Here is a 12,589-nt window from a genome sequence, read left to right on the forward strand (position 1 = left end):
GATCGTAGATTGCTGCGCTAATAACTGTGGAATTAAGGATGCCAATAAATTTGCATACTTGGAAAAAAAACATGTCTGTACTTTTCTGTCTTTCTTTCTTGACACACACACACACACACACACACACACACACACAACATCCACACACATCACACACACACACACACACATATCTTCATTTTTCCCTTCTCACCTGTTTTTTCCATATCTTCATCATCTTGTTTTTTCTTTCAAATTTGTTTCTTTCAAATTTGTTTCTTTTTCCTCACAATGAAAATTGTGAGAGCTTTTCACACCATACACTGGGAAACTGGGAAAAGAGGGGAGAGGAGTAAACTAACTATAAGCAGAGCTCCTCTTTCTTCCTCACTCTCTTCTCTCCACACAGCCTTCATCCCCTCAAGTTTACGTACCGGTACTTCATGCCGGTGAGCTTGGCCGTCGACTCCTTGAGGCTGTGGTGGTAGCGGTGGGTGAACGACCCCAGGCTGCGAGCTATTAGGGCCACTGTGCGGAACCGGGCACGTGCCTGGCTGGCTGTGTTGGGGCTCGTGGCGTTCTGCTTGCTGTGCTCGCCATTTCGTGGGGCCTTGAGCCCGTGATCTGTACATGCAAAGGACACCTGCATGGCTTGAGCCAAAGGCCACTAGAGCTGCTCTGTTTTAGTCCTTAAAGTGCTTAAGAGTCTTTTTTTTTTATCTCTAGTCTGCAGAACTAAGCTTATGTGAAGTTGAAAATCAAAGGTCCATGCCAATTCCGGCCGCTGATTCTCACATGGAGATGGCAGTAGCAAGTGATCCACGGCTTTATTCCATCTCTTTTGAGAGAATTTTCTCAAAGTTATGCTACGTGAAGCTCAGGCATATCAGCGGCGGTCCCGTTCAGTGTGTGTGTGTATGTGAGGCGCTGAGATCCTGAGCTGGTCTGGCTCCACCTGAAAAGATGGGAGAGGATGGAGATGGAGGGAGAAGGATGAAGAACAAGGACTTGAATGAGTTGCTTGTAGAGCTGTCTATTTAAGATGAGCACTTGACTAAAGGAGAAAAAAAATATACTGCTAAAACCTGAAAAAAGACTGATCTGACAAAAAAACCTGTGAGACCTCTTTGTAATTTCTTCTTGTGCTGCTTTCCCCAGTTTAACGCCTCCTCCTCACATGTCTGAGCTGCTTTGTCATGGTGAGGCAAAGAATGAGCACAAGTTTTTTTCTTACATTTGTGTCACATTTTTCTCTTTCTCTCTGCTCTGTTCCCTCATCTCTCTGTCTATAGCTTCCATTCCACCTCAACTTCTGGCTCTTCTTTTCTGGTTAGTCAGCCTTTAACCCCTCATTTTTAAATTGATGTTTTTTTAGTGTGCTCAAGGTTTTGTCAGGAGACCAGGACTAGTGGGTGTCTCTGGAGTCCACCTTGCCCTCCAATCACAGCTAAGCCTTTTAGTCAAACACCTGGAGTGAGGAGAGTAACACTGCACCACCACATCGGGTGCTCAGCAACACACACACAGACACACACACACACAGACAGTGTCTCACTCCTGTCACACATCTTAAAAATAAGGTCATGCTTTCACAGAAACGCAAATGCTCGCGATTAAATGCTGCACATGCACAAGCATTTCTGGCATTTGCTTCCACACGCGAACCAAAATCTTCATTTACACAAGTGCTCTTACACGCAGCGAGTCGCCGGCGCTCTGTGAGAAACAAGGACGGAGCCGGATGAGAGTCTTGATTGATGCCCCTTCTCCTGGAACTTTGAGAGCGATCAAGCGGTGTTACGCGCTGAGCGGGGGTCCCAGAAAGATCTGCATCCCAGCTGAAGTGGCATTTCCCACAGATGTCCTCAGCCCGGGCAAACAGCCTTGTCCCGTCTCCAAAGTCCTCAAGCAAGTAGCGGAGCTTTTATGGTCCCCGGCTTTGCAGCAAGTGGACTCTGTGTGATAAAGGGACCCTGGAACAGCAATGGACAAGCAGAGAGGAGGAGGAGGAGGAGGAGGAGAAAGGAGGATGCATGGTTTCTCACTTCAGGGAGAAGAGGACAGATGCAGTGAGGAGGCGAGGAGCAGCGCGTGATTAGAGTAGAGAGAGTGAGCCAGTAACTGAATGAGGAAGAGAGACTGTGTGTATAGGCTCCTGGCTCTCACTGACTGGCTCAGAACTGCAGTGTTTTTCACTATGGCGCCACACAATCGGAGAGAGAGAGGGAGAGAGAGAGGACGAGAGAGAGAGAGGTAGATTCTGAATGGGAATCAAGAAGACTGAGTTGCTGTGACTTTAATTAGTTGAAGAAAATCCACTTCAGGGTGAATGATAGGTACAACAGGCATGCTTTGCTTAACTGTGCACGTCTAGTAAAACATTACACTTGCTTCCCTCGCTGTCTTATGTTTGCTGTTGCAGTGCCCCGCTTTTGATCATACATACGCACTCACTTCCACTCTACGACCTGCAAGCATATCACAAATTTCGAGCTATGCTTCAGAGTCTTGTGAGAGTCAAATGAAGCATACAGCATGTGTTCAAGCGGTGCAGCGTCTTACTTTCTTCCCTCGCTGAGCACTAATGTAACAATGCAGGACTTCACGGTTCATTCAACATCCCTAAACCCTGAGGCCAGAACTGCTTTATTTAGTTCTTTGTGATTAGAGTTGTTAAGAACAGACACATGTAAAAATCAGTGGGATCTCGTGTTTATTGTCCAGAGCAGTTAATGGGTCAGTGGGAGCATTTGGGAGGTGGATTTTCTGAGTGTGGGATGTGAGATTTTTATGCAATCTGAGAAAAGTATATTTTGTTCTGTATTATTCAGTGTGCAGAGATGTGTTTGATGTGCGGTTCACAGGAACGCTGAAGACTGCAGTTGTAAGATTTTTACTCTGCCTTTTTAAGTTAATAAAATTATAAGAAAACAAATACCAGCAGGGCCGGAGTTTCAAACTCCTACAATGTTAAAAAGCCTCTAAACCAAAACATGAGCAATACACTGATATGGGTTAAGAATTAAAACAAAAATGTAGGGCTTGGAATTTCTGCAATGGCCAGTCTCCCTGCTCACACACAGGACCTGCTGAGACCTTATTCTAGCACTCAGGCTCTCTGATCATCTAATCAAGGTCTTTGAACTCTTTTCACGCGGTGACCACACTTTTGAGGCTGTAACTCCTAAACTGTGGAACCTTCCTAAGCCCATCATGTGGGCTGAATCAGTAGTTTCTTTCACACAGTTGCTGAAAACTCTTTTCTATGGGCAATCTTTTCCTTAATCGCTTTAAGTCTCAAAGTCCAAGGGGATAACTCTAAAGACATCATCGAGTCTATTTCTTACAGGCTGTGGAAAAGTCCTTCTGGAGCCTCAGAAAGCATTACACAACTCTTGCTTCCCTATGACAAGTGAACTGATAATGAAGTGTTAAACTGACAGAGAGCGCCTTTAAACCAGGCAACCCTTGAGAAACGGCGGCATCAGCTCTGGTGTGCTGCTACTTCTACATCTTCCACGGCCTCTTTGCCTGCAAGCGAACTTTGCGTTGGCTTGATCGTGTTGTTCCTCGGTGCTCTGGAGAGGTTACTAAGTCGCAAGCATCCCTCTAATGTCACCGGCACCTCCGGGCTCCAGTTTCCTCCCCGTTGAGCCCATTTAAAAAGTGTGTCAGTCAAAAGCGTCAACTAGAACTGTTACGGTCTCGGCTGGAATCCCCAGCGGTCGATAACGCCGTTACCCTGAGGCAAACCGCTCGTCTCTAATTGCTCTGGTAAGAACCTATAATAAGAGCTCTAAAACTTTGTTGCTAAGACACAAACCCCTATAAGATGAGTTCTCATGTTGAGGCGAGCAACCGTAACGCTGCACTGAGGAGGCTGTTGAATCCCTTTACAGTAACATAACCCTGGATTTCCAGCAGCGTGGAACATCTGTCCGCCCGTCTCTCTGCAACATTGTGCATTTAAAAGTCATTTTCTCCCTTGCTATAGCTGCCATACAGAGAGAAATCCTCTATCACATTAGATTCTCATTAGGTAATTATAGCCCTGTAAACACTCTGTTTGATTGATAGATTTTTCTGTCTGGCATTTTATTCTCCAGTTCAAAAGGCTACTGAGTGTCTGATAACTGTCCTTATCAGCTGTAACCTCCTGTTGAGGAAATGAGGCAGAACGAGGGGGAAACCTTTCCGAGGAGTCAGTGATGTCACCACTGCAGCAGTACCACCTCTCTCTGCTCGATTACATCTTTCCCTAGGTAGTTTTTCGCTCGTTCCTCTTTTTGCTTACATATTTTCCCTCTCTTTTTCTCCTGCTCTCCCCTCATCTCTTCCCTCCAAATAGCCCCTTTAAACAGTGTTCTTCCTCAGTCCAAGTCCAGAGTCCCTTTCCCTGTGCTGCAGACTACAGAGTGCAAGTCATTATGATGCATTGTGCGCACAACACCTCAGAGGGAGCATTGGTTGTTTAATCTGCCCTAATAGGGTGGTACTACTCTGTGTAGAGATAATGGTCACAGCTATTAAGCCCCATAAATTCCACTGCAGGCCAGCAAGCATGCATGAAATACTGATGAGGAAGCTTCAGTCTGAATCGGACACGAGTGGCTGCAACGGGCAAGGTCATGCTTATGACTACAACCATCCGTCGCCTGCAGAATCAAACCCCCGTCGCTCATATGATCGCCTCATCGTCATCGTCATTACTGCCATTACAGTCATTTCTATACAATCAGCATTATTTAACTCTTAGCATTGTGACATCTTTAGTTAATATCATCATTACCACTGGTTGGCCAGCTTCTGCCACAGCTTCATCTCCATTTGGATCCACTCTATATGGTGACGCGGATGAATGCTGACAACTTTATTATGTCAGCCCCCACAGATGCCTCATGACCTTATTTGCATACCAAGCGAGCATACGTCCGCATTTTCGGATATTGAATAATAACAAGGAGGAAATGCAGGTGCGTTTGTTTTAATGCTGGAGGACTCAAGGGTTCATAGTAGATTCAGTATAGATGAAAGGTTTGCGTACCTGCAGAATGTAAGCAGACACGGGAGTTTTTATGAAACAACATTTTTCCAGGGTAACAGCTCATCCTAAATGAGCTGGCAAGTGGATGACTAATGACTATTTTTAGTCTGGAAAAGCCCTGGGAGAAAAAAAGGATCTGCTGGAAGTGAAAACATAAGAGTGGCTCTGGAAACTTTCATGACATTTCATGACAATCAGCATTTTTTAATTCTGATGTTAAAAATGAATGCAAGCTTGTTTCTGCCACTGAAAAAAGCCTTATTTTTTGCAATCAACAAGTCAAAATGTTGGTTATTATCTTAAAATTGGTACAACAACATTTGCTTTACTGGAAGATCCATAACTCTAGAAATAGGCTTCTAGTGTCCTTTCTTTCTTCTTATTTCTCACATTAGTATATGTGCAGTGTAAGATTCCCACAGCTGACAGGCAGTAAGGGGCAGATTAGCAAGAATAGTTTCGTAATTACACCAAATTTGAAGTTATTTTCTGAGAAGCCAAAATTTTGAGAGGATTTCCTAAATTTATTCACGTGTATGGCAAATAACCCATTTTTTCCCCAATGGCCGAAACAAATTTCCATGCTACCTTACACCAGTCGTCCCCAGCAGTCCCCAACCTTTTTTGCGCCACGGACCGGTTCATGTCCAAAAACATTTTACATAATACAACAAAATAAAACCAGTACCTGTACCCACATGGAAAAAGACCCAAGGAAACTGAGTTAACGATAAAAACGATGAAAAATAATGATAAAAAATGATAAAACCCCTGAAAACCATAAATGTCACACCCAAGCCTCAACTCTCGTGGTCCGGTACTGGTCCGTGGCCCAGGGCTTGGGGACCGCTGAAGTTAAAAATTCAGTGACCTGCTGAACAATTGATCTTTTCTGAGAATTTGCCATTTCTCACATGTAGCATGTCTTGCCCTGGTGCCTGCCAAAATCCAAGCCTGCACCTGCATTTCAAAGACCAAAGGCTTTTGTAAACAAGGATCTGGCTTTGGGCTATAGTGTCTCCATTTGTGTGCATGTGTGTTGGTGTTTGAGAGATGGAGGTCATTAGTAAATCAGACAGCCATACCCATCAACCCCATATAGGTTTCTCTTGTTTCACATTAAAAATGCCCTGGAAAATAGTTTTCCTGTGATGAATTCTTTACGTTTTGAATATGGGCTCATAGGAACAGCGTTTTTATGAAAAACACCATGTGCAACCTCGGTGACTAATGACTAAAAAAGAGGAGGCTACCTGTAGGCTATTCACCCTCATACACTGTTTAGTGGATTTGTGCTTAGCTCTGCCAGTATTTGAGGCACTGCAAAGGAAATGCTAAAACCCCACTAAGGATATTAACGGATTTAAATTGTTTGTTTGCAGTAAAATATTAAAAATACACCATTTTAATTGAGTTATGGACTTTTGTGCAATGTAGAACCGACTTTCATTTCTCTGTGTGTTATTAGAAATGAGGTCAGGACAAGAAAGGTTTGCAGCTAAATGAAGAGTTTCTTGGCAAGTTTTAGATTAGAAGACCAAGCTCAAGTATGCACATTGATGTTGGAGTTAGAGCCTGAGACCAGGGCGGAAATAAAGGAAACACCTAGCTTGGCTCTGTCTGTGAAAAAAGTCCACCTACTAAAACCTCAAAAGCTTACTAATTAGTGTGGTATTCGCCCACAAGTAGAAGGATCTACCTTCACTGGCCACTTCATTAGGTACCCCTGTTCGACTGCTCTTTAGAGTAAATATCTAAGCAGACAATCATATGGCAGCAACTCAGTGCATTTAAGCCTGTAGACATGGTCAAGATGAAATGATGGAGTTCAAATTGAGCATCAGAATGGGGGAGAAAGGTGATTTAAGAGACTTTGAATGTAGCGTGGTTGCTGGTGGGCTGGTCTGAGTATTTTACAAACTGGTGATCTACTGGGATTCGTCTCTAGGGTTTACAGAGAATGGTCTGAAAAAAGAAAACATTCAGTGAGCGGCAGTTCTCTGGGAAAATGCCCTGTTTATGCCAGAGGTAAGAGGCAAAGACCAGACTGCTTTGAGCTGATAGAAAGCCAGTAATAATTCAAACAACTACTCATTACAACCAAGGTCTGCAAAATCTCTGAAAGCACAACACATCCAAACTTAAAGCAGATGGGCTACAGCAGCAGAAGATGACACCAGGTGACTAATAACAGGAAACTCAGGCTACAAATCACACAGACTCACCGAAATTGGACAATAGTATGTATACTGGTAAATCATCGCCTGGTCCGATGAGATTCGATCTCTGCCGAAACATTCAGATGGTAGGGTTAGAATTTGGCATAAACAGCATTAAAAGCTGCTTTGTTATTTAGGCTGCTGGTAGTGCAATGGTGAGGTTTCCTGAAAATCTCATTGGATTCACTGCAGTCAGGTGGCCATCACAGTCACCAGATCTCAATTAATTAGAGCACCTTTGGGATCTCGGGCTCTTGTTCACGAGTGATGGGAGAAGGGAGTGGGAGCTCGACAGATGGATTGGTGCTATGGCTGCAGTGACGAGGACGCTGTACGGGTCCACCATGGTGAAGAGAGAGCTGAGAGTAAAAGCGAAGCTCTTGATTTACTGGTCGATCTACGTCCCTACCCTCACTCATAGGCACGAGCTGTGGGTAGTGACCGAAAGAACGAGATCGCGGATACAAGTGGCGGAAATTAGCTTCCTCCGAAGGGTGGCTGGCCTCTCCCTTAGAGATAGGGTGAGAAGTTCAGCCATCCAGGAGGGGCTCAGAGTAGAGCTGCTGCTCCTCCACATTGAAAGGAGCCAGCTGAGGTGGTTCAGGCATCTGATAAGGCTGCCTCCTGGGTGAGGTGTACCGGGCATGATCCACCGGGAGGAGGCCCACGGGGCACACCCAGGACATGCTGGAGAGATTATATCTCTCTGCTGGCTTGGGAACACCTTGGCACTCCCCCGGACAAGCTGGAGGAGGTAGCCAGGGAGAGCGAGGTCTGGGCTTCTCTGCCTCCACGATCCAGCCCCAGATAAGTGGAAGTAGATGGATGGATGGACCTTTGGGATGTGGTAGAACAGGAGATTCACATCATGGATGTGCAGCTGACAAATCTGCAGCAACTGTGTGATGCTATCATATCAATATAGGTTGAAATCTCTGAAAAATATTTCCAAGACTTTGCTGAATCAATAGCACAAAGAATTAAGGCAGCTCTGAAGGCAAAAAAAAAAAAGGTCCAGCCCCGTACTAGCAAGGTATACCTAATGAAGTGCTCAACACTGCACATTTTGACAGCTACATGTCTAATTTCCTTGCTTTGTCTGACAAAATAAAATACCTATAGAGTCTCTAATCTGAAAATACAAGCTACAGCCAGCAGAAATTTTTTTTATTTTACAGATTTCCGGAATCTAAAGGGTTCATTCACCTAAATCTTTCCAGATGACGCTAATGTTTTCCTGTTACTGTTGAACATGAATGCACTTTCAAAATCTAAATCTCATAGAGTAATGTCCTCTCTGTGCACAAAAAGAGCTGCTCCCTCTCGCAGCCACTTCCTCTTTATACTAATCAAATGATTTCAAGGCTTTGTGTTTGGCGAGCTTACAAAATAACATTTTAAAAACATTTCGGAAACAAGACATCAATTCTAAAATGCTGCTCCATTTAATGATAAAACTGATCATTAGTAACAATCAGCTCAAATGTCAGGCTTTCTTCATTTCTTATTCACATTATTCTTCAATCTTTTCATGCTACTGCAACTCGTGGATTCACTCAGGACATAGCAGTTTTTCTGATTGTAGCCTCGTGTAACTAAAATATTAGGTCTAATTAAGGAGCAGGAATTAGAGCTAAAAGTCGCTGGGCTACGTGAGAGTCTTATTACCACAAAGTGATGAAAGTATTTAGCAGGCAGAGACCCCGCTGAGAAGAATTAAACTTTAATCCTCACTTCCAGTGTTTTAGAAATCATACATATTGAAGTGAAGCGAAAAACAGGCCGCTGGTTGGTGACAGTCAAGTCACGCTTACTTAAACTGCACCTTAATGCAGAATGAACATAACCCAAATTTGATGCATGAAACTTGCTTTAAATTTCTCACATGCAGGACAAACAGTACAGAGGATGATTTTTTTTTTCATGCACCTTCTAAAGAACAGAATCCTACCTGTAGACCATGCTGGCACAAGGTTGGGGAGATGCCTGAAAAAAATGATTTTGCACATGAAGAAGATCCTCTAAGGTGCGCTGCTCTTGAGTTCTGTGGTCTTCAAGAGCTCCTGCAGGACAGCTGTTGAGGCTCGAGAAGTGCACCCGGGTTCCTGCCCCCTGCCTCTGCTGGATGGAACTAGAGCAGCGATCCAGCCTCGGCCCCCCTCTTTGCCTGGGCACAGGGATCTCACTGCAGGCTGCCTTCAGATACATGTTTAGATCAGACTTGTGTCACACAGGCCGATTGGATGCTTTCTTTTGCTTGCAAATCTCTTTCAATATATTTAGGCGTACAGTGTACTTACATCTCCATGTAAGTACATTGCAATGGCGCTCATGCGGGACAACAGAAGATATCCGTATTTGTTTGCTGAAGAGTTTTTGGCATGCCAAAGGCTAACGTTGTGATAGAGACTAATACCCTGACACAATTTCCATAGATGTTGCCTATCCAACGAAGAACATGTGTGCTTGGAAGATCAGACAAGCACACAAACAGTATCAAGAGGAGACAAGAGAGGAGAGGGGGTCAGAAACATAACTCTGAGCCATGCCTGTGATGTCAACTTTATTCTTAGACTGACGGACAAATTAAAGGACAAAGACAGCTTTTGTTTGAGCTCTTGGCTCCGGCGAGAGAAACCCACTAGTCTGTGAGGCGAGCCGAACAAAGCCACGGGGATATTTCTGTCTGCCCGTCAGAAATATCTTCCTAATACATCTGTTACATGTACAGCCAATTCAAGCTGCAGCCGAGAACAAGACCTGGCCAACCTGGTCTGCTCCAGTACTTAAAGTCCTTCAAAGCAAAGGATGACAGACAGGTATGATTTTGATCATGGTGAACACACACATTACACTGTCTTATTAAGAGGCAACTTCACATGAAGGTAAGAGTAATGGACCCTTCTATTGTTACTAGTGCAGTGTTGGTAAGGTGATAATGAGTTAGCTCCAGAAGTGTCCAAAAGTACATTCAGGGGATGCCAACCCCAAAAAAGCATGGCTATCATGTTTCGAGAACTATCTGCACTGCTAAACGCACTCAGGATTTTTTAAAGATACAAATGTAATGTTTTTTATGACCCAGCGCTTATGGTTTCTAATGATATCAGCTAATATTCAAGAATTATTGAAGCTTGGAAAGACACCAAGCTAACTGCCATTATTTGTGCCGCACTGCATTTGAACACGCCGTGATTTTCTAATATAATAGAGTAACATAGGAAGTAAGCACATGAGGCCACTAAATGTGATTTCCCAGTTGTGGTCACAGAGATATCTGTTAAGCAAAACCATACAAAACCTTATTATTCAGGACTCTAGCATTAGATTACTTGTTAGACTTCTCTCTTTTTTTATATGACTTAAAAAACCTTGAATTCATGTATTTTATTATTATTAGACATGTTTTCATGTAACCTGATTTTTTGTTTTTAAAATTCACTTTTTCTTCTCCTGAAAACTCTTTTTTTAGATTAGAAACCCCTCATTTAATAAACCTCGTTAGGCCCCTGTAGGAGGGCTGAGACACAACATGAAACACATCCATCTTCCCCAAATCCCCAAGCAGCCAAAAGAGCAAATTGATAAAGTGAATAGGTCTTGTATTTATTATTCAGCAGTTTCACAAATACAGGAGTACAAATTAATGTGGTGGAGAGCCAAGGCCTGAACAAATCTGTTTTTTTTTTGGCTGTTCTCATTTGGGTTTGCCACAGCAGATCATTTGCCTCCGTAGCACCCGAGCATCCTCTTCTGTCATACCAACCCTCGACATGTCCTCCTTCAGTGGATCTTCTCTGTGGTCTTCCTCTTTTCCTCCTGCCTGGCAGCTCCATATTCAGCATCCTATGTCCCTCCTCTGCACATGTCCAAGCCGCTCTAACTTCCTGTCTAAATGGCTGAGCCTGAACTGTCCTTCTGACACATTTATTTCTAATTCTGACCATCCTGCTCGAAAAACAAAAACCTTAACATCTTCAGCTCTGCTCCCTCCAGCGCCATCTCTCTCCATCTCTTGTGTTTTGTCAGGGCCACCGTCTCCAAACCATGCATCGCAGCAGGTCTCGCTACCATTTTTTAAACCTTCTCTTTCACTCTTGCTGCTATCTTCTGTTACAACCCCCCCTTTGGATGGTTGACCCCAGCTATGTATGCTTATCTACCTTCACTGCCTCTCCTCCTTGCATCTTTATTGTTAGAATGAGAGGAATAGAGGCTCTCCCTCATTCACTCACGTGTATTCTGTCTCGCTTCTATCGACTTTCATTCCTCTTCTCTCCAGAGCATATCTCCACCTCTCCAGGCTCTCTTCACATCACAATGTCATCTGCAAATGACATCTAAAGAGACTCCTGCCTGACCTCCTCTGTTAAACTGTTAAACAGTCCATCACCACTCCAAACAAGAAAGGGGTCAGAGCTGATTCGTCAACTGACTCCACCTTGAACCCACATGTCTTTCCTACGCATACCTCACCACTCTCTTGCTGTCCTCATACATGTCCCGCTCCACCCTCACGTACTTCTGTGCCGGTCCTGATTTCCTCATGCAGTACCCCATTTCCTCCCTTATCACTATCAGGTGTTTTACCTAGATCCACAGTGCAGCTCTTTATGACTTTCTCTATACTTCTCCACAAATCCAAACCGAGATTACTTAATCAAAAGAAACAGACCAAAATACAACAACGTCCCTCTCTAGCCAGGAAAGACTGAGCCCTCTCCTGTACTCACTCTACACCTACGACTGCACGGCCACTAACAACTCCAACATCATTGTGAAGTTTGCGGACGACACTACAGTGGTGGGTCTTATCACCAACGGTGATGAGGCGGCCTACAGGGAGGAGGTCAGCGCCTGACCCACTGGTGTCAAGACAACCATCTCACCCTCAACGTCGCAAAGACAAAGGAGCTGATAGTGGACTTCCGGAAGTGCAGAGGAGTACACACCCCCATCACCATCAACAGGCGCCGCTGTGGAGAGAGTGAGCAGCTTCCGCTTCCTTGGTGTACATCTGGCTGAGGATCTTACGTGGTCAGTACACATAGACAAAACAGTGAAGAAGCGCAGCAGCGCCTCTTCTTTCTCAGGAGACTGAAAAGATTGGCATGAGCCCCGCATCCTCAGGACCTTCTATCACTGTGCCATTGAGAGCATCCTCACTGGATGCATCACCACCTGGTACGGCAACAGCATCGCTTACAACCGCAAAGCTCTCCAGAGAGTAGTGCGGTGTGCTGAACGGATAATTGGAGGTGAGCTTCCCTCCTCCAAGACATCTACAGGAAGCGGTGCCTGAGGAAAGCGGGGAGGATCATCAGGACTCCAGTCACCCCAGCCACAA

General features: G+C 44.4%; 1 protein-coding gene across 2 annotated transcripts in view; it reads right to left on the bottom strand.

The window, feature by feature from the left end:
* Positions 1–9,359, bottom strand: part of kcnab1b (potassium voltage-gated channel, shaker-related subfamily, beta member 1 b) — a 44,386-nt gene extending 35,027 nt beyond the window's left edge. Inside the window, exons 1-2 of one of the 2 annotated variants that reach the window (XM_031743762.2) lie at positions 1,675–2,147; positions 414–934 (exon numbers count right to left, since the gene is read on the bottom strand). In XM_031743762.2, the coding sequence (XP_031599622.1) occupies positions 414–628 (215 nt within the window). In that variant the 5' untranslated portion in view covers positions 629–934; positions 1,675–2,147. Of the gene's footprint in view, positions 1–413; positions 935–1,674; positions 2,148–9,193 lie in introns of those variants that run through there. The other variant, XM_031743763.2, reaches the window with a different exon arrangement.
* Between the last annotated feature and the right edge of the window lie 3,230 nt (positions 9,360–12,589).

Source organism: Oreochromis aureus, linkage group 18 (assembly GCF_013358895.1).
Source record: "Oreochromis aureus strain Israel breed Guangdong linkage group 18, ZZ_aureus, whole genome shotgun sequence".
NCBI classification, from domain to species: Eukaryota; Metazoa; Chordata; class Actinopteri; order Cichliformes; family Cichlidae; genus Oreochromis; species Oreochromis aureus.